Below are 22,967 nucleotides of genomic sequence, written 5' to 3'. Positions count from 1 at the left end.
ATTGGCTCCTTTTCATTTCTGCTCACCTCCTTTCTCCTTCTCCCTCTTTCTCTCGTGAGTAACACCTCCTTTCTCCTTCTCCCTCTTTCTCTCATGAGTAATATTCATGTTGATAATTTCTTCTTTTTTGAAACAAAAATAATGAAGTTTATTTAGTTGATGTACTAATAATTTTCAATCTTTTTGGAACTAATGTTTTTTATCTCCATTGCTGCTAGTGAAAAATACAGTTTAATTAACATAGCCTAAGGAAGAGTGATGCTTTGGCATGCAGAATATCTAAAAATTTTAATATCTAAATATCTAAAAATATCTAAATATCTAAAATATTTCAATAATGTCTAAAATATCTCAATAATATCTAAAATATCTCAATATCTAAAAATCAGATATTGATATTTATGAAGATTTAAGCTTTATTTAAATATGAGTTATGGGGATTTATTAGGGTGGTTACTTCATGGATTTCCTGATAGACTCTAATTATAAGAAATGAGGAACAGAGTTTTATATTGTCATTTTCAAAATCTCTACTGGTATGAAACTGTAAATGGTAGCCATTTGAAGTGGAGAACATGGAAACCAATGCAGAAATGTAGTGACATCTATTCCAAATATTTCAACAGATAACTTTTATTTTTCTTAATATATTTCCTATTGATTTCTTTAGACATTGTAAGAGACTTCCCTGGCAGTCAGTGGTTAAGACTTTGTGCTTCCACTGTAGCGAGCATGGGTTAAATCCCTGGTTAGGAAACTAAGACCTTACCTGATGTGCAGTGCAACCAGAAAAAGATAGATATTATTTTCTTCTTTTACTATTAAGAAATCTCATCCTCTTAGTAGACAAATGCACTGCAATATTGGAAAATTGTACTGAGCTGATACATAATTACATAAACTTTCTGAATAACAGCAAAACAGAATATGAACTACATTCATTTCAAATTAGAATTAAGTATAATAATTGACAGTTACTATGTTTTCAATAATGTCTATTGACTATTTTGTGTATAACCTTGGCCTGATTTCCAGTTTTTTGCAACTAAAAACATTCTGTAAACTGGTAAACAGCTCAGTAGTATTTAGTACTATTCATAATAATTTTTTCTGAAACCACAAAAACTTTTATTTTATTAGTATTTTATTTCCAGATTTAGGTAAAGAAGTATTATGTCTCCCAAATTTTAAATATGAATATCTATATTTGTATTTCACATTGTAAATGTGAAATGGTAAAAAGAAAATAATGTAAAATGAAAATAATCTATTATGAAACTAGAATTGCATGTAATCATTACTCTCTTGATAATCACTATTAGATATTTATTTATTCCCATGCACACATCATTATTTTAATGAGTGGGATCACACTGTGTACAATATTTTAATATATATTTTCTTCTTTAAATATATTGTATATATATATATATATGTTTCTTTGTCAGTACTTATAGATTTATCATATTTTAACAGTTTTCCATCATATAGATGTACATAATTCAGTTTAAAAACCTGTTGATACACACTTTGAAAGTGAGTATTAGTTGCTCAGTTGTGTCCAACTGTTTGCAACTCCATGGAAGAATTGTGTCCATTTTATTTTCTTATTATAAACAAGGTTACAATGTAAACTCTGGTGCACAGCTTTTTGTATACTTCATCTAGCATATCTACAGAGTCACATCCTAGAAACAGTACTGTCATATTTCTAAATTATTGTGCAGATAAAAGCATAAAGATAATAATTTATACTTCTCATATCTGCATATGCAAGTTTACCATATACTTTGCTGTTGTTCAGTCACCAAGTCGTGTCCGACTCTACGCAACTCCGTGGACTGCAGCACACCAGTCTTCCCTGTCACTCACCATCTCCCCAAGTTTGCCCAAGTTCATATACTTTGAATCAGTGATGCCATCCAACCATCTCATTCTCTGTCACCCTCTTCTTCTGCCTTTAATCTTTCCCAGCATCAGGGTCTTTTCCAATGAGTCAACTGTTTGCATCAGGTGGCCAAAGTATTGGAGCTTCAGCTTCAGCATCAGCCCTTCCAAAGAGTATTCGGGGCTGATTTCGTTTAAGATTGGTTTGATCTCTTTGCTTTCCAAGGGACTCTCAAGCATCTTCTCCAGCACCACAGTTTGAAAGCACCAATTCTTTGGCATTCTGCCGTCTTTATTGCCCAGCTCTCACATCCACCCATGACTACAGGAAAGATCATAGCACTGACTATACGGACCTTTGTCACAAAGTGATGTCTTTGCTTTTTAACACACTGTCTAGGTTTGTCATAGCCTTCCTGCCAAGAAGCAATCAATCGTCTTCTTAATTTCATGACTGCAGTCACCATATGCAGTGATTTTAGAGCCCAAGAAGAGGAAATCTCTCCCTGCTTCCACCTTTTCTCCTTCTGTTTACCATGAAGTGATGGGATCAGATGCCATGATCTTAGTATTTTTAATATTGAATTTTAAGGCTGCTTTTTTCACTCTCTTCCTTCACTCTCAAGAGACTCTTTGGTTCCTCTTCACTTTTTGCCATTAGAGTGGAATTATTTGCATATCCGAGGTTGTTGTTATTTCTCCCAACAGTCTTGATTCCAGCTTGTAACTTACCCTTACTGAATAGCTTTACTACTTCTAAACTTTGCTAATTTAATAGATAAATACTATGTCACCGTCAGTTTTTAATCTGTGGAACCTCTTTTTTAGCCATTGTGATGTTCTTTGTAAAATTCCATGTTTAACCAGCCATATCTTTGGAAACACAGGTTTCAGAACCTTTTGTTTTTGCTTTTCCTCTGCTCCATCTTCCCTAGTCCCACCAAAAGAAATTGAGGGTTTTCAGCTAAGGACTTAAGACCAAATTTAGCTGGGAGCTACATACTTCCCTGCAGCTAACACTTCAACTAAACTTCCCCAAAACTCACATCTTAGTCTTTGACACCACTTCTCTTCCACACACATCTAAAGAGACTCTTCTTAATCTGGCCTTGCCTTTTGCCCTGTGATTACATTGAAGAAGAGCAATAAAATTAACTGCATTTTGGGTTGCAATTGATGAAGCAATCCAAAGGATTATTTTAGAGATCAAAGCTATTTGCAGATTTGTGGAGTTACCAAGGTTAGTTCTTTTGAAGAGATGTTCCACCATATTTCTAAATAAGTATGACATTTCAGAAGTGATTGGAATCAAGTGTTGAATTGTTTTGTTTGTATAAAAATTATAGTAAGTACTTACTTTTAACTTAAAATATCAAGATATCAGCATTTGCTACTGGTATTTGTGGATTTTTTTGTTGCTAACTTAGGGAAGCATCATTATGCTAATTTGGTTGGCATCAATTCAGAAATTTACTCACCCTACTCTAGTTCAGGAGAAACTATTGTTATGTTTTGCTTGTGCTAAATCTTGACAAATAAAACCAGAGGTCTTCAAATAAGGTGAAAAATCATCATATAAAATATGAGCAACTACAAGTAAATTGGTACTCTAACCAGCTGTGGCTTATTCAAAATAACATTAGTTTAGGTTTTCCTGTTTTCATTTTGTTCTCTACATGAATTTAGTATAAACTATTTTCCTTACCCTGGACAACATATAGGAGCATAAGAATAGACAAAGAGGGCAAAACAGGTGACTGGTGTGGAACATGTAGGACTAACAGATTGTGATTAAGCTCTCAGAAGGAAATTCTTGAATTGCACTTTAAAATGTAATCTCTGTTTTTCATCTTACAAAAAATAATTGAACAGAAAATTGTGAAAATACTGTTTTTGCATGAATCCAGGTAGAAATTATGCATAATTAAGAAGGAACACATTTAAATATTAAACAAAATTATTTTCATAATCCTTTAATATCTTCCCCTTCAAAGGAACTCCTTTATAGGTCTAATTCTTAATATTGGATATTCTAGGTTTGCATTACTTTAGTAGTTATTGATATAAATATGTACCTGATTGATTGTGAAATCATGTTGTTAGCATGTTACTTTTCATTCATTTTCTCAGTTCCTAACACCCTTTGTTTACCTGCAGTAGACAGATCTATGGAAGGAAGTACACAGTGAGCAGATAAGACAAATGCATTCTCAGTTAGTCAAAGTCCAATTTTTATGGAAACATTATGTGAAATAAAAACTTAATTTTTAGCCCTTTTTTCCTTTAGCTTTTTGTTTGTTTGTTTCCCTTTTTGTTTTTTATTTTTTGTTTTTTCTAAGCAGCACCATGCTTTCCCTGGAGCATAAGATACAATTAGAATTCTTGACTTGTGGTAATAAAGAGTTTTATTTTCTAAATAGAATAATATCCACAAAGGAGACCTTACTGTAGAGTTAAAAAAAAAGAAAAAAGAAAAAAAAAATGCCTCTTCTGGGTTGTTGACCTTGTGATTATTATTTTTAATCATACTTTGTATGTTTTTCCCTGTGATTATTTTATTTCTTATTAAAAATAATTTTAATTACAAAAGTCTGGTATAATTGGCAACCAAAGATGTTTACTTAGTAATTCTTAATGTATGACACTGAATATCCCAATTATATTGGTAAGGACAATGTTAGATTCATTTAAAATCAGAGACAGTTCTGAAATCCAAATACTCCTTTAAGGTAACATCATCATTTTGTAATTTGTATAATTATTATTTGGGAAGTGAGTTTATTGACCTCTACAGACAACAGCTCACAATATAAATATCTGAAGACAGCATCATAAATTTCAACTTTGTTTTGTCTGCCTTCCTGTCATCTGTGTCTCTCAGGTCTTTATGAAACTCCACTCTACCACTAACATGACCGAGGAAAAAATTACCTATAACGTTTTTCACATTTCTTTGACTGGCAGATGAATGGGGAAAACAGATCTCAAGTTCTCATGCACACTGAGTACCCCTAAGCAACCATCATGTCAATCTGAAACCCTAATCTACATTTTTATCAGAAAATTCGGTGTATTAGAATCTTGTAGGCCTACAGACTGTCATTTACTTCCTCTGACTAAAGCCCAAAATGTCATCTACCTGGTCCCAAATGAACCTCACAATCGCTTATATACAGTGGTTGCTAGTTTCTCTGGGTGTCATTTTAGTTGTTCATTTGTATCACTTTTCTCCTCAAATGTCACTTAGTTGTGTCCAACTCTCTGCGACCCATGGACTGTAGTCAGCCAGGCTCCTCTGTCCGTGGGTTTCTCCAGGCAAAATACTAGAGCGAGTTGCCATTCCTTTCTCTAGGGGATCTTACTGACCCCGGGATCCAACTGAGGTCTTCTGCACTGCAGTCAGATTCTTTACCATCTAAGCCACCAGGGAAGTCTTTTTCCATAAAGAGACTGGCAATCTAAAAATATTTTTACAGAACAGAACATACAATAGACCCTGAATAAATACAGATTAATTAGAAAGCCACTTTAAGCCTGACTTCCAGCTCTTTTGCCCAAATCTCTTAGCATAATGAAACATTAGAAACAAGCATGAACTTTAGGCGAAGAGTGTGACAATTTATTTTACTAGATTACAAACCTCCATGTCCGTCTAGCTCAGATTTTATCATCTGTGATCTTCCTCTTTCTATAGCTCATATCATAAGCACCAAAAAACAAAACTGATAGACTAGACTTTCCAGGAAAAGAAAAAAATGCTTTTGTGTTGCCTCTGCCAGAAATTATCTCAACTCTATATCTGGTTTTAGTGATTTGGAGGAAGGCAAGATCAAGATTAGGAGCATGAACTGCTTATTTTCCTTACATACTAACTGAAAGGGAGCATCAGAGCAGGTAATAGGAGAGACACTAAGTGGGCAAGTTCCAGGAAAGACAAAATAAGAGAGAAATGTTTTGAAAAACATTAAGTCAATTAAATAAATGGTTGCTGATGGTAGTGCCAGACCAAGCTTACCTGACTCCTGAAAAATCTGTATGCAGGTCAAGAACAACAGTTAGAACCAGACAAGGAACAATGGACTGGTTCCAAGTGGGGGAAGGAGTACATCAAGGCTGTATATTGTCACCCTGTTTATTTAACTTATATGCAGAGTATATCATGAGAAATGCCGGGCTAGATGAAGCACAAGCTGGAATCAAGATTGCCGGGAGAAATATCAACAACCTTAGATGTGCAGGTGACACCACCCTTATGGCAGAAAGAGGAACTAAATAGCCTCTTGATGAAAGTGAAAGAGGAGAGTGAAAAAGCTGACTTAAAACTCAGCATTCAAAAAACAAAGATCATGGCATCCAGTCCCATCACTTCATGGCAAATAGATGGGGAAACAATGGAAACAGGCAATAGTGACAGACTGTTTTCTTGGGCTCCAAAATCACTGCAGATGGTGACTGCAGCCATGAAATTAGAAGACGTTTGCCCCTTGGAAGAAAAGCTATGACCAACGTAGACAGCATATTAAAAAGCAGAGACATCACTTTGCCAACAAATGTCCATCTAGTTAAAGCTGTGGTTTTTTCAGTAGTCATGTGTTGATGTAAGAGTTGAATAAAGAAAGCTGAAAGTAAAATTCGCTAAGTCATGTCCTACTCTTTGCACCAATTCTCCAGGCCAGAGTACTAAAGTGAGTAGCTGTCCCCTTCTCCAGGGGATCTTCCAGACCCAGGAATCAAATCAAGGTCTCCTGCATCGCAGGTGGATTCTTTACCAGCTGAGCTACCAGGGAAGCCCTAAAGAAAGCTGAGCACTGAAGAATTGATGCTTTGAACTGTAATGTTGGAGAAGACTCTTGAGAGTCCCTTGGACTGCAAGAAGACCAAACCAGTCAATCCTAAAGGAAATTAGTCCTGAATATTCATTGGAAGGACTGATTCTGAAGCTGAAGTTCCAATACTTTGGCCACCTGATGGGAAGAACTGACTCATTGGAAAAGACCCTGATGGTGGGAAAGATTGAAGGCAGAAGGAGAAGTGAAGGACAGAGGATGAGATGTTTGGAGGGCATCACTGACTCAATGGACATTAGTTTGAGCAAGCTCCAGGAGATAGTGATGGACAGAGAAGCCTGGCGTCCTGTATTCCATGGGGTCTCAAAGAGTCGGACATGACTGAGTGACTGAACTGAACCAAATTCTAAAACACTCTCATTTTTCAAATGCTCTTAAAATGTACAATTTCTAATCCATAATAGTTTATCCTAAAATCCAGTTCTGTGGGGTTATAATTGTTGAATTCTGAATTTAACTGATGACAATGCATTATAATGACCAAGAATTTGGGTTCTGGTACTAACTGCCTGGTTCAAATCTTAGATCTTTCCTTGCTAGCAAAACCTGTTTATGTTTCTATGAAATAGGAACAAAAATAAAAATAATAATACCTATCTCATAGGCTGATTTTGTGGATTAAATGGCAAATAGCTATCATTTTTCTGAATAATCTGAATTTGTTTAAAGTTCTAATATGTCTTGACTCACTTGATCATCATAATATTGTTGGTGGCAAATGTCCTAATTATCAGAGACAGGGAGAGAAAAAGACATAGTCAACTTCATAAAGTTAGTAAAAGTCTTTTTTAAAGTTCAACTCTCTTTGAAGGCTAATGCCAGGTTATTCCTTCCATTGCAGTCAATCGCCCAAACTCTTGACACTGAATCTAAAACTTGTCCGAAATTATACAGAAAAGATTTATATTCCACTCTAATTAAAAAGTCTTAGAAGAAGAGCTAAAGCTACCTTCCTACCTATTATAAGCTCATTGTAGAGGCTCAAAGCTGGTTTCTTAATATAAAGGCGAGTTGAATATCAGTAAGTGCCATTATTAACAAGCCCCATAAGGATTTTTTGAAAACTATTTGAAGCAAGTGCGTGATGCTATAAAATGTTAGTTTTATAAAATTGGTGGCATTGTATTGGATGTGTTATCTCAGGAACCACATCTTGCCAGAAGATGCAGCACTTTAAGTGTTGTTTTGAAAAATGAATATACATATCTAGAGTTTTTATAGTGCTTTACACTGCTTCTTGTGGCACCTAGGTGTTTTACATTCATCAATTAAGAGCTAAACCCTGCAGTGCTGAATGGGCATAAATATAATAAAAAATAAAGCCATTCTGCCTTCTAAAAATGCATTCACATAAAACATTATCATATCCAAGCTAAAATCGTCTAAAATGTGATTTGGAAAAGAAACTTTTGGAAGCGTTAAGATTCATAAGCAGTATTTTGGCTAATGCTCGATTCTAATTTTTGTATAGACAAATGCAGGCTTGAAAGATGTCCAGTTATAGCCTTTAAGATTGTTATTTAATTACCAACTTATGCTTTTTTTTTTTCAAGTGATTCTTTTCAAAACTATAGATTTCAAAGTCAAAGAAAATTGCATGTATGTTTCATCATCAGAACCAATGCTAATGTAGCCAAAATATTGACAGTCTATTTTGTACTAAGAAGTTTCTTAGTTATGTTTCATTATCAGAGTGTGCACTACTGGCCACACTATGTCTAAAATAGTTTCTTTCTGGTGCGCAACTGAAACCTTGGGAGCCAGCGGAAAGGAAATCAGTAAAGGTGGCTTACCAGGGGCAGGCTGTGAAAGGGTGGGAAGTTATCACTGACATTGCTTAGAACTGTTAAGAGTATGGGCTTCCCAGGTGGTGCTATTGGTAAAGAACCTGCCTGTCAATGCTAGGAGACCAGAGGTCATAGAAGTCATGGGTTCGATCCTTGGGTTGGGAAGATCTCCTGGAGGAGGGCATGGCAACCCACTCCATTATTCTTGCCTGGAAAGTCCCATGGACAGAGGAGCCTGGTGGGTTGTAGTCCATTGGGTTATAAAGAGTTCGACACAACTGAAGCAACTTTTCATGCACATGCATGTTAAGAGTATGGTAATATTAAGATGTAGTCTGTATATTAGTAGATTATATTCTTGTTTTTAAGTTATCTGCAGATTGTGTACCTCTTACTGCCTACACCCCTCGGGGTTCATTATACCAGTTGTGATATACTGCTTACCACCTCTATGGGAAGAATTAATTGATAAAGAAAAACCTATATGTTAATGTAATGGGAGAACTGTCTCTTCTGACTCAACAGAGGAAAAGATTAATATGAATAAGGAAAGGACAACATGGATTACTCGAGATTGGTCGTCCAGCATGCAGAACATTTATTATATTCCAGTACTTCAGGATTTTATTTCTAATAACCAGATATCTTCTTCAGAGCAGCTGTTACCTATCTGTCATATGAGCAAATTGAGATTCAGAGATGTGGTAATTTTGCAAATGAGTTATAACTCCAATCTATAACATAAAAGTTCATAGGTTTTCTGCTAGGCATCATTCATCTCTTCAGCAACTACCTCATTTCAAATGAGATACTCGGGAATTCCTTGGTGGTCTAGTGGTTAGGATTCAGTACTTTCACTGCTTGGGCTTGGATTCAATCCCTTTTAGGAAACTAAAAGTCTGCCAGCCACAGCATGACCACAAATAAAATAAAAACGGGATTCTATCGGATAGTGCTTCTATTTTTGGTTATGTGTAATATGACTTATTTTGTTTGTTTTGATTATGTCACTTATGAGATATTTTCTAAACTAGATTTGAGAAAAGGTTGGCCATCTTGCATACCTTCTTTGATAAAGAGTTCTTGAACTACAGATTATTAGCTTATCTGCTTGCAAAGTTGTATTTTGGAACACTTTAGTTGTGTTAAAAATAACACTGAAATCAAACTTCAAAGTCTGGAGAGTATACAAAAGTTTGTTAATTTAATAAGCAAGGTAAATTTAATAAGAACAAAAATATTAGCATAAACAGTTCAGGAATCATATCACTTGTCTCCAGTTTCTTTTTATTCTTACTTTTGACATTTCATTGATGCCACAGAAATCCAAAATTTTAGGAAGGAAAATAAAGTCATAATAAAAGCTTATAATTACTTTCTGGAGGGCAATTTTGTTTAAAGAAGTACCCAGATGACATCTTCTAACAAAATTAGATCATTTATAGCTCTGTTTTGGGTTGAGTAGATCGGAACCTTAGAAGCTAGTGTGAAGAAAAGGAAATCTAACATGGGAGGATCAGGTTCTAGAAAAAACCTGAAATTCTGGTAGATCCAGAAACTTGATAAACTCTACATACTTAAGTTTTCAAAGAAATATGCTAAACTTGGATTCTAAAAAACTAACTTCATTAAGGTGATAATAACCATAACAATTCTTAAGTGCCTGCTATAAAGGACAGGTGCTTTTCTTGTCCTTACAGCAACAATCCAAGAAAGATTTTGTTAATCTTATTACAAAGGAGATGTAGGGAGGTTAAATAGCTTTTCCTAGTAGGTGAAAGTATTTATATTTTAAGTTGCATTTTGTATCTCAAAGCATGATCTTATTCTAGCAGATCTAACTTGTCAAGGGCAAATAATCCTGTCAGTATTTTAATGGGCCCAGAAAGCAGGAATTTTGAAAGTGAGTCACACAGTTATATCCGACTCTGCGACCCCATGGACTGTCCATGGAATTTTCAAGGTCAGAATACTGGAGTGGGTAGCCTTTCCCTTCTCCAGGGAATCTTCCCAACCAGACAGCTCTAAATTTGTTATTCAGGTAGTTGGCATTCGGGTAGTCAAACTGCTTTTAAGAAAGAGGGAAAAGGTAAGACAGAAAATTTCAAAGTTTAGGCCCTGGTGAGCTAGGCACAAGAAGGGTTAGGCTGGATAACAGTTCCTGAGGAAGTGAACCTGAGTTCAGGGCAGGTCCCAGAACCCAAGAGTGAACTACAGTGCATATCAGTATATCAAGGCAGAAGCATAGTCTTGGTACTGGCATGGCAAGAATGAAAATATTAGAGGCATGTGGGCATCTCAGCTTCATTTATGGGTTCTAGATTTCAACAGCTAGTTGGTATGCATCTGCCTCTGTCAAGATGATGAACTGCTGTGCTGTTTTGTTGTTTTTAATTGTAGGAAGTTGAAGTGGAACTCTATGAGTTCGAGGATAGTTGCTTTGCTCCCATTTTCTCTTTTTCACTTAGCACAGTCCTTGACAATCAGAAGATGCTGAATACATAATCGTAGCGTTTTGGATGGAAAAATCCAAATGGCGTGATAATAAGTTAAAGGATCATCGCAACCAGGAAATGATCTATGAGCCATCGTATTTTCCTTTCTGATTAGAATACTGCTGATTCAAAACAATAAAGGAGTGAGATTCTTCCTGATACACAGAATGAGGCAAGGAAGTAATCCGATCTTGAAATCAACTAAACACCAAATGATTGTTTTTGCTTGTTGACTTTCTCTGTGGCACCATTATTATCAAATGGTCTTAGTTATCATTTAGTGCTAAATGCACTTATTCTTTTATATTGTCTTGGAACACCCTACCCTTCAAAGTTTCATAAGTACTCTTGGTACCGCCTGGCTCCCTTTCTCCCCGCTTTTCCTCTTTCTTTCTCTTTTCCTTCCTTCCTCCCTCTCTCCCTCCCTCCCTTCCTCCTCCTTTCCCCTCCTTCTTTCTTTCCTTCCTTTCTCTTCATTTATTTTCTCTCCTTTTTTTACATTTTTTGTTGTACCTAATCTACTTGGTTTTATCGTTTAGTTTGTTTATCTAGCTAAACTTTTCAGTAAATACTTTCCTCTCGTTTTTTATCCTTATGTACACTATAGTTCTTTAATTAGTAGCCTGTCTTTTCTTTGAAGTTTATGAATATGGTCTTGGAGGTTACATGTGAATTTGAATTCCAGAACTTGCATTTATAACTTAGGTGGAAAGTTAAGTGTTACAGGGATTAATTTCCTCATCTGTAAAAAGAAGAGACAGACAGACAGAATATTTCATGTAGTTTTTCTGTCAGTCCTTGCTTTATTGTTACTTGCCAAGCACCTGCCCTCTGAGAGTTTTTAAACTTGGCTAATAATCAAGGCTGTGGTTTTTCCTGTGGTCATGTATGGATGTGAGAGTTGGACTGTGAAGAAGGCTGAGCGCCGAAGAATTGATGCTTTTGAACTGTGGTGTTGGGGAAGACTCTTGAGAGTCCCTTGGACTGCAAGGAGATGCAACCAGTCCATTCTGAAGGAGATCAGCCCTGGGATTTCTTTGGAGGGAATGATGCTGAAGCTGAAACTCCAGTACTTTGGCCACCTCATGCAAAGAGTTGACTCATTAGAAAAGACTCTGATGCTGGGAGGGATTGGGGGCAGGAGGAGAAGGGGACGACAGAGGGTGAGATGGCTGGATGGCATCACTGACTCGAAGGATGTGAGTCTGAGTGAATTCCGGGAGTTGGTGATGGACAGGGAGGCCTGGCATGCTGCGATTCATGGGGTTGCAAAGAGTTGGAAACGACTGAGCGACTGAACTGAACTGAACTGAATGTCAGCAACTGGGTTGCTGACATTCAAACCCAGTTCATTCAGACTTAAAATCTAATAAACCCTTTCTAATACACCATACTATACCCTGTATTATAGTTACTTTCTCTGTAGTGGCAGAATGACAAAGCAATGTGCTGATGACTGTTCTTTCCAATTCCTCAAAGGGATTTATTATCTAAAAATATTCTCCCAAATGTTCCACTGATTCTTTTTCTAAATGTTGTATGTGTTTTAAACTGTTATGCTCCAAATTAGCCTATATTCTTAGCCTATAAACCTAATTTCTACTCTGAGAAAAAAATTACCATCTAGCTATAAAGAGGATCCATATTAGTTTTCATTAATGTAAAGCACAAACTTATTTATTCCCTAGGAAGAAGTGGTGAACTTTTTTCAACAACTGAATAATACTAAGGATTTTTCAGGCTGAATGGTTATAGAAAGAAAGAAATAGTATACTATACTTTATACTAACAGAACTACAAGGAACTCTATACTGTCACACCCGTCATCATCACCATCATCATTATCATCACCACCACTATTTAAACAACAGCTCCAACTTTGATGTGTTAGATAAATTCTACAGTGTATCAAAAGTAACTTGTTGTTAAAACACACAAACATAGACTACGTACTCATATTTTCAAATTATTTACTTTTTAAATTAAAAGTTATTTTGTAAATTATATTTAATAGCAAGTTTTCCCATATCATTGTCATTTATTTGTGCTTTATGCCTTCTTTGGTGAGAAAGAAGTGGAATTACATATAGGAAGAGTCAGTTCAGTTCAGTTTAGTCACTCAGTCATGTCCGACTCTTTGCAACCCCATGAATCGCAGCACACCAGGCCTCCCTGTGCATCACCAACTCCCGGAGCCTATCCAAACTCATGTGCATAGAGTCAGTGATGCCATCCAGTCATCTCATCCTCTGTCGTCCCCTTCTCCTCCTGCCCCCAATCCCTCCCAGCATCAGAGTTTTTTCCAATGAGTCAGTTCTTCACATGAGGTGGCCAAAGTTTTGGAGTTTCAGCTTCAGCATCAGTCCTTCCAATGAACACTCAGGACTGATCTCCTTCAGAATGGACTGGTTGGATCTCCTTGCAATCCAAGGGACTCTCAAAAGTCTTCTCCAACACCACAGTTCAAAAGCATCAATTCTTTGGTGCTCGGCTTTCTTCACACTCCAACTCTTACATCCATACATGACCACTGAAGAAACCATAGCCTTGACTAGATGGACCTTTGTTGGCAAAGTAATGTCTCTGCTTTTTAATATGCTATCTAGGTTAGTCGTAACTTTCCTTCCAAGGAATAAGTGTCTTTTAATTTCATGGCTGCAATCACCATCTGCAGTGATTTGGGAGCCCAAAAAAAATAAAGCCTGACACTATTTCCACTGTTTCCCCATCTATTTCCCATGAAGTGATCAGAGGTATATCCAAAAAAGTGAATTTTTACTGTGAATGCCAGTTCCTTGGTTCTAATCCAGCAAAGTAATTTTGCGTAATTACCATGTGCTGAAAATTTTAAAGCATATATAACCAATCTCATCTATGTAGGTATTTGTATAATCTATAAATACACACATGAGCACAAGAATACTGTGAGCACTACGGGATAGATCAGTATTTTAAACACTTGAGTTATGAAAAAAGCAAAAGAAAATCCTGTTTTTCAGGATTATTGGAAAGAATTAGTTTAAGGAAAAATATTATTAGACATGATTTTAGCAACGCCATACTTTTAAGGGTATAATAATTTCACATTGACTAAAGAATAGTCTTGAAAGTAAATTAATAATAAATGTTGACATTGGATACTGGCAAATTATTATTTACAGTTTGACTTCATTATGAGCTCCTCACTTAATTATTGTGCCCTCACACAGGATCTATATTTATTCCTGATGCTTAATTTTGTATTTTATAGTTGCCTGATTGTAAAAGTATTTTGACAGGTTCTTAGCTTGTAAAACTGCCTATCTGATACTATTCAGTGTGTGCTGTAGCGTAGTTGTAGTAATACCATTTAAGAAAATTAATGATATTAAAAATATAGCAAAAATAAAAATCAAACTCCTTTTTATGAGGTTGTTCAATTATTAATGATTCTTATTTATTTATATTTTAGAACACAAATCAATTTCACAGTGGCTATTGATTTTACTGCATCAAATGGTGAGTATTATGACTGTCTTATAATAAGAATTATCATCTATTACATTAAAAATACATATTTTCATGAGGTTTAGATGTTTCCTTTCCACATATACATACTTCTGAAGTGCTTCATAAAAATTCAGATAATTTTTCTTTTTTTAATGTTATGAAATAGTTTAGGTATATAAGACTATAAGAAATACAACAACAGTTCATAATAGTCCCATTCAAATTTATTAACTATTGAAATACTGTCTCTTTTGTTTTACACGTTTTTAAAAGGAAAACTTTAAATTTAGTTAAGCTTGTTGTGTACCCTTCCCTTTTTCTCCATACATAGCTGTAATTCTGAAGCATGTCTAACTATAATCCTCATTTTTATAGTACTTTTTTGTACATTAATTTATATAAATGTAATTCAAGTACATGAACCTTCACAGCTTGATTTTCTTTTATTCAACTGTTTTTAATAATTACTTATGCTAGCACATTTATATTTAATTAATTCAGAGGGACCATCAACTAAATCCCATACTGAGTTTAGAAAAGAAAGAGGAACTGGAGATCAAATTGCCAATATTCACTGGATTATAGAGAAAACAAGGGAGTTTCAGAAAAACATCTATCTCTGTTTCATTGACTATGCTAAAGCCTTTGACTGTATAGATCATGACATATTGGAAAGTTCTTAGAGAGATGGGAATGCCAGACCATCTTACCTGTCTCCTGAGAAACCTGTATGTGGGTCAAGAAGCAACAGTTAAAACCCCACATGGAAAAATTGATGGGTTCAAGATCAAGAAAGATGTACAACAGGGCTGTCTGCTGTCACCCTGTTTATTTAACCTATATGCTGAGCATATCATGAGAAATGTGGGCTGGATGAGTTACAAGCTAGGATCAAGATAAGCAGTAGAAACATCAACAACCTCAAACATGTGGATGATACCACTGTAATGGTAGAAAGTGAAGAGGAACTAAAGAGCTGCTTGATGAGGGTGAAGGAGGAGAGTGAAAGAACTGACTTAAGACTAAATATTTTAAAAACTAAGATGATAGCATCTGCCCCCATTACTCCATGGCAAATAGAAGGGCAAAAGGTAGAAGTAGTAACAGATTTCCTCTTCTTGGGTGCCAGAATCACTGCAGATGGTTGACTGCAGCCACGAAATCAGGTGATTGTTTCTCAGCAGGAAAGCGATGACAAGCCTAGATAGTGTGTTGAAAAGCAGAGACATTACTCTGCCAACAAATGTCCATAGAGTCAAGGCTATGTCCTCCCAGTGGTCACGTACAGTTGTGAGAGCTGGACCACAAAAAAGGAAGAATGCCAAAGAATTGATGCCTTCAAAATGTGGTGCTGGAGAAGACTCCTGAAAGTCTCTTGGACAGCAAGGAGATCAAACCAGTCAATCTTAAGGGAGATCAATCCTGAATATTCACTGGAAGGACTGATGCTAAAGCAGAAGCTCCAGTATTTTGGTCATCTGATGGGAACAGAGAACTTGTTGGAAAAGTCCCTGATGCTGGGAAGATTGATGGCAGAAAGAGAAGAGAGTGTCAGAGGATGAGATGGCTGGACAGCATCACTGATGAAATGAACATGAACTTGGGAAAACTCTGGGAGATGGTGAGGGACAGGGACGCCTGGCATGTTGCAGTCCGTGGGGACACAAAGATTTGGACACGACTGGATGACTGAACAACAACATGGATAATTTGTATATCAAACATTTTAAGAAAAGACAATGAGTGGACTTTCAATCTTATTTCAAAGTGACTTTATTTCAACAGTTATTATGTATCATAAAAAAGAATATCATTATTTAACTTTTACCAAAATTTGCCATCAGTTTATATATTTATCTAGTTTTCTTCAAATTGGTTATTGTGCTGTAACTCTCACATTAAATTCCCTTTTCTTCATATTTCTCTCACATTCACTCACGTTTCACAAAATAATTGAATTTTTAAGTAAGAAAGCATCTTAGAGGTCATTTACTAAAGCCATCATTCTCTTAGGGCTTCCTTAGTGATACATTCAGTAAACAGTCTGCCCCCAATGCAAGAGACCACCTGCAATGCAGGAGGCCCAGGTTCTATCCCTGGGATGCGAAGATCTCCTGGAGAAGGAAATGGCAACCCACTTCAGTATTCTTGCCTGGGAAACCCAGTGGACAGAGGAGCTTGGCAGGCTACAGTCCCTAGGATCTCAAGAGTTGGACATGACTTAATGACTACTACCACCATCATCCTCATGTACTAAGAAGGATATTCAGATCTAGAAAATCTTTTATACTAATAAAATCTCTGCCTAATTAGCAGAGGTGAGGAGACCAAACTGTAATATAGCCTTTGACTACACGGTAAATTTATTCTTCAACATTGTGGCTTCAAGTTGATGATTTTTACACACGTGTTTTATTCAGTAAAATATGAAACATATATACCTAAAGTCCAACTGGATTAAAATGCTAGCTTTTGTTTACTAATAAACATTAGCACAAGAGCTAGAAGAACAAGACTGTATTCAATGGAGCAATACAAGCTACTGAAACTGTCTTAAGAAAATAGACAATCTGAAAAACTTATAATAGAGATTGAATTAGTAATTTAAAAACTATCCACAAAGTTTTTGTGGGCCCAGGTTTAGATAGCTTCACTGATGAACTCTATTTAAAGAGGAATCAATACTAATTCTTCACAAATTTTTCTAATAGAAAAGGAAGGAATATTCCTAACTCAATCCAAGAGGCATTACCTTGATACCAAAACCAGACAAAAACATAAGAAAAATCAGAAAACAATACCTTTTTTGGATATAAAAATTCTCAGCAGAATACTAGGAAACTGAATCCGGCAGTATGTAAAAAGAATTATATATTATGACCAATTAAAATTTATCTCAGTACGGCGAGGTTGGCTTAATATTCAAAAGTCAAATAATGTAATGCACCATACCAATCGAAGATAATGTAAAGCACACATGGCCACCTCAAAGTTTGACATACTTTTATAATGTGTGTGTATGTGTGCATGTGTGTGTGTGTGTGTGCTCAGTTGCTCAGTCACGTCTGACTCTTTGCAGCCCCATGGACTGTAGCCCGCAAGGCTCCTCTGTCCATTTTTCAGGCAAGAATACTGAAACTGGTTGACATTTCCTGCTGCAGGGGATCTTCCCGACCTGGAGACTGAACCCACGTCTCTTGCAGCTCCTGCATTGGCAGGTGGATTCTTAAGGGCTGTGCCAAATAAAAACATATAAACTGGAATATAAAGTGACTTATTAACCTTATGAAGGGAAAATATGAAAAACTATAGCAAACATCATTCTTAAGAGTGAAAAATCTGGATGCTTTCACCTGAAGATGAGGAAAAGAACAAGGATGTGAGCTCTCTCTTCTTCTATTTTACATTGTACTGGAGGCCAGGGCAATTAAGCAAGAAAAAAATAAAAGATATCCAGATCAGAAAAGAAGAAGTAAAACTATTTTTATTTGCAGATGACATAATCTTATATGTAACACATACAAAATCCTAAGGAATCCACTAAAAATCAATTAGAACTAATAAATGAGTTTAATAAGATTGAAGGATGAATGATCAATATATGAAAATCAGTTCTTTTTCTATACACTTCTAATGAACAATTTGAAAATGAAATTAAGAAAACAATTCCATTTTTTAATAATACCAAAAGGAATACAGTACTTAGAAATAAATTTAACAAAAGATTCTTTACCATCTGAGTTACCAGGATAGGGAGTGCAAAACTTATACCTTGAAATTATATGCTGAAAATTTTTGAAGGAAATTAAGTATGAAAATAAGCTGAAAAACATGCCATGTTCATTGATTAGGGAATTCAACATTGTTAAGATGGCAATATTTTCCACAGAGATTATCAAATTCACTGTAATTTCTATCAGAATCGGAAAGATTCTTCAAATTTTTTGAAGAAGTAGGTAACTGACCCAGAAATTCATATGGAATTTAAAGAGATTCAGAAGAACAAAAGCAGCTTTGGAAGAAAAAAAAAGAATAAAGCAGGAAGATTCATACTCCTCATTTTCAAAACTTACAGTAGTAATTTCAAGGCAGTATGGAGCTGGCATAAAAATATTAACAGATACATAGATCAATGAAATAGAATTGAGGTTCCAAAAATAAACCCATGCATCTTAAGTTAACTGATATTGAGAAGAGTACCAAGACAATTCAATGGAAGGAAGTATATTGTCTTCAGCAAATGGTACTGGCACAACTGAATGCCATATGCAAAAAAAAAAAAAAAGAATGAGATTGGACCTTAGCATCATATACAAAACTAATAGAAAATAGACCAAGAATCTAAATGTAAGGGTTAAAATTTTAAAGCTATTAAAAGAAAACAGATATATTTTCATGATCTTGGATTTGACAATTGATTCTTAGGTATGACACCAAACACATGAGCAACAGAGCAAAAAATAAATAAATTGAACTCCATCAAAATTAACTTTTTTATACTCCATGAAGCGTAATTAGCAAAGTCAAAAGACAAACCCCAGAATGAAATAAAATGTTAGCAAATCAGATATCTCATAGAGGATTTGTATCTAGAAAATATAAAGAACTCTTATAACTCAAAAAAAAAAAGACAAGTAGCGCAATTTAAAATGACATTCCAGTTATTCAAAAGAGCTATATAAATGACCAGTAAGCCCATGAAATGGTACTTGGCAACTTATGTATCAAGGAATGCAAATCAAAATCATAATGAGATACAATGGGTTGGCCAAAATGGTCACTCATTTTTTGTTTTGTTTTTCCTGTTAGATGTCTCTAATAGAGTTTAATCATCTTTAACTTCATTTGAAACAATTTTATTAGATTGAATTGTAACAGATGTCATATCAGTGTGCATTTTTAAAAAAATCAAGATTGGTAGATTTTTGTGTGCCATTTGAATACTGAAGATGGAAGAAAAAAGCAATATTTTTAGCATATTTTGTTTTATTATTAATGTTTCAAGAAAGGTAAAAAGGCAACTGAAGCACAAAAATAAGACAGAGAGATTTGTACAGTTTATAAAGAATGTGCTGTAATTGAACAAACATGTCAAAAGTGGTTTGCAAAGTTTCATGCTGGAGATTTCTTACTGGACGATAATCCACAGTCTGGTAGACTAGTTGAAATTGATGACAATGACATCAAAACTTTAATTGAGAACAATCAATGTTATACCACACCAGAGACAGCGAACATACTCAACATTTCCTAATCAAGCTTTGAAAATCATTTGCACCAGTTTGGTTATGTTCATCACTTTGATCTTTGAGTTCCACATAAGTTATGCAAAATTAAAACCTTCTTGATCATATTTCTGCATGTGATTCTCTACTTAAATGTCATGAAAGCATTCTACTTTTAGAACAAATTGTGACAGGTGATGAAAAGTGGACATGCTAGAATAATGTGAAATGGAAGAAATCATGGGAAAAGTTAAGTGAAGCACCATCAACCACATCAAAGGCTGGTCTTAATCCAAAGAAAGTAATGTGTATATGATGGGATAGGAAGGGAGCCCGCTATTATGAACATCTTCTGGAAAGCCAAATTAATTAACTCTTTGGGTTAATTGCCACAAGTATCACTCCCAATTAGAGCAACTGATAGCAGCACTTTATGAAAAGCATCCAGAATTAGTCAACAGAAAACACATACTCTTCCATCAGGATACTGCAAGACCACGTGTCTCTTTGATGACCAGGCAAAAACTGTTACAGTTTGGCTGTGAAGTGCTGATTCATCCACCATATTCACCAGACATTTCACCTCCCATTATCCATTTATTTCAGTCTTTACAAAACTACCTGCATGGAAGAAATGTCAATTTCCTTGGAAGACTGTAAAAGGCACCTGAAATAGCTCTTTGCTTAAATGATAAAAAAAATTGGAAGAAGATGAAATTATGAAGTTGTCTGGAAAATAATATAAGATAGTGGAACAGAACAATGAATATGTTGTTCAATAAAGTTCCTGGTGAAAATGAAAGATGTGTATTTTTTTTTAATTTATTTATTTTTTAATTGAAGGATAATTGCTTTACAGAATTTTGTTGTTTTCTGTCAAACCTCACATGAATCAGCCGTAGGTATACATATATCCCCTCCCTTTTGAACCTCTCTCCCATCTCCCTCCCCTTCCCACCCCTCTAGGTTGATACAGAACCCCTGTTTGACTTTCCTGAGCCATACAGCAAATTCCCCTTGGCTATCCATTTTACATATGGTAATATAAGTTTTCATGTTACTCTTTGTATTTCATTTTTACTTAGAAAAACTGAAGAAACTTTCTGGCCAACCTAATATTTCATACCTACTGCTGCTAAGTCACTTCAGTCGTGTCCGACTCTGTGCGACCCCATAGACAGCAGCCCACCAGGCTCCCCCATCCCTGGGATTCTCCAGGCAAGAACATTGGAGTGGGTTGCCATTTCCTTCTCCAATGCATGAAAAGTGAAAAGTGAAAGTGAAGTCGCTCAGTCGTGTCGGACTCTTAGCGACCTCATGGACTGCAGCCTACCAGGCTTCTCCATCCATGGGATTTTCCAGGCAAGAGTACTGGAGTGGGGTGCCATTGCCTTCTCCGTTCATACCCACTAGGATGACTATAATCCAAAAGTCAGAAAACAGCAAGTGTTGGCAAATACGTGAAGCAATCGGAACCCACCCTCACATGCTGCTGATGAGAATGTAAAATAGTGCAGCCACTTTGGAAAACTCTGTGGCAGTTCTACAAGTTGTTACACATAGTTACCATATGAACTAGCAATTCCACTCTTGGCTAATATATACAAGTGAGATGAAAACATAAGTCCACACAAAAATTTGTACATGAAAGTTTATAGCAGCATAATAGCCAAAATGTGGAAACAACCTAAATGTCCATAAACTGATAAACAAGTTTGAAAATGTGGTACATTCAAACAATGGAATACTGTTCAGCAATAAACAGGAATGAAATATGGCACACTAAAACATGCTAAACACAGATAAACCTTGAAATCACTGTGCCGAGTGAAACCTAGTTACAAAAGACCGCATGTTATGTGGTTCTATCCATAGAAAATGTCCAGAATAGATAAATTAAAGAGACAGAAAGTAGATTAGTCATTGTTTAATTCTGGGCTGGATAGAATAATAAGGGAATGATAGTAAATAGCTACATTGTTTTGAGGTGATGAACATGTTCTAAAATTGACTATTGATGCTTGTGCATATTTGTAAATATACTTAAAATTATTGAATTGTGCATTCTAAATGGGTTAATTGTAAGTTATATAAATTATATCTTAATAAATTTTTTAAAAGAGCTTGGTGTTTGTTTAGTCGCTAAATTTACTCTTGGACAGTAGCCTGCCAGGCTCCTCTGTCCATGGGATTCTCCAGACAAGAATACTGGAGTGGGTTGCTATTTCCTTCTCCTGTTAAAAGAGCTTATTCAAGTGTTATTTTTTTATGAAGGCATAGTGACCTCTAAAACGAAATCATATATGTTTTATAATACTCAAGGTTTAAAATATTACAAAGTCTTCAAGCAAAGAGTTATAACTAACAGTAAGAGCTATGAAATATACCTAGATTCTTATTCTAGTTTGACCAATTATTACAGTGTAATTGGGGCAAGTTACTTAGTCTGAAAGTTATTTGATAAGAAAAACAAGTGTAATAAGCTTGTTGAAAAGGGACTAAGTGAAACATGAAGTAAGTTCATACATGTTATAATAGCATGTATGTTATGGTCTATGCTATTATAATTATTATTGTTATTAGCTGATAACTTAATGTTATTAACTTACTACAAGCTTGCTTTTCCATGTGCCTTGCTGCTGATATGGAGATGGTACAACTGTGGTCCCAGTTTCAAGAAGTTGCCAAATTCTGTGGTGCAGAACACAAAAGCATAAGAGTAGAAGAGGAAAGACAATAAAGGCTAGACTAAATAAGGAAGGTCATCTCATGCGTGTGAGACAAAAACTGTAGGAGGAGAAAGTGAATTTCAGGATTGGGTGGCAAACTGAGTGGTAGAGATGGAAAGAAAGATAGCATTAGTGATACAGTGAAGAGATTGGTCTGGGTGAAGATGCTAGAAAGAGATAGGGAACATCTTTGAATGGGTACAATTGGGCTCTGCTAGACATGATAGTGGAGACGGCAATGGCACCCCACTCCAGTACTCTTGCCTGGAAAACCCCATGGATGGAGGAGCCTGGTAGGCAGCAGTCCATGAGGTCGCTAAGAGTCGGCCACAACTGAGCGACTTCACTTTCACTTTTCACTTTTCATGCATTGGAGAAGGAAATGGCAACCCACTCCAGTGTTCTTGCCTGGAGAATCCCAGGGACGGCGGAGCCTCGTGGGCTGCCATATATGGGGTCGCACAGAGTCGGACACGACTGAAGCAACTTAGCAGCAGCAGCAGCAGGC

At 35.8% G+C, this 22,967-nt stretch overlaps 1 protein-coding gene across 1 annotated transcript in view; it reads left to right on the top strand.

Moving 5' to 3' along the window:
- CPNE8 (copine 8) overlaps positions 1 to 22,967 on the top strand; it is a 294,507-nt gene that overhangs the window by 227,767 nt on the left and 43,773 nt on the right. Inside the window, exon 16 of the mRNA XM_055580543.1 lies at positions 14,468 to 14,514. Coding sequence (XP_055436518.1) covers positions 14,468 to 14,514 — 47 coding nt within the window. The remainder of the gene's footprint in view (positions 1 to 14,467; positions 14,515 to 22,967) is intronic.

The sequence above is a fragment of the Bubalus kerabau genome, chromosome 1 (genome assembly GCF_029407905.1).
Source record: "Bubalus kerabau isolate K-KA32 ecotype Philippines breed swamp buffalo chromosome 1, PCC_UOA_SB_1v2, whole genome shotgun sequence".
Taxonomy (NCBI): domain Eukaryota; kingdom Metazoa; phylum Chordata; class Mammalia; order Artiodactyla; family Bovidae; genus Bubalus; species Bubalus kerabau.
This window is presented reverse-complemented; position numbering and strand designations above follow the sequence as displayed.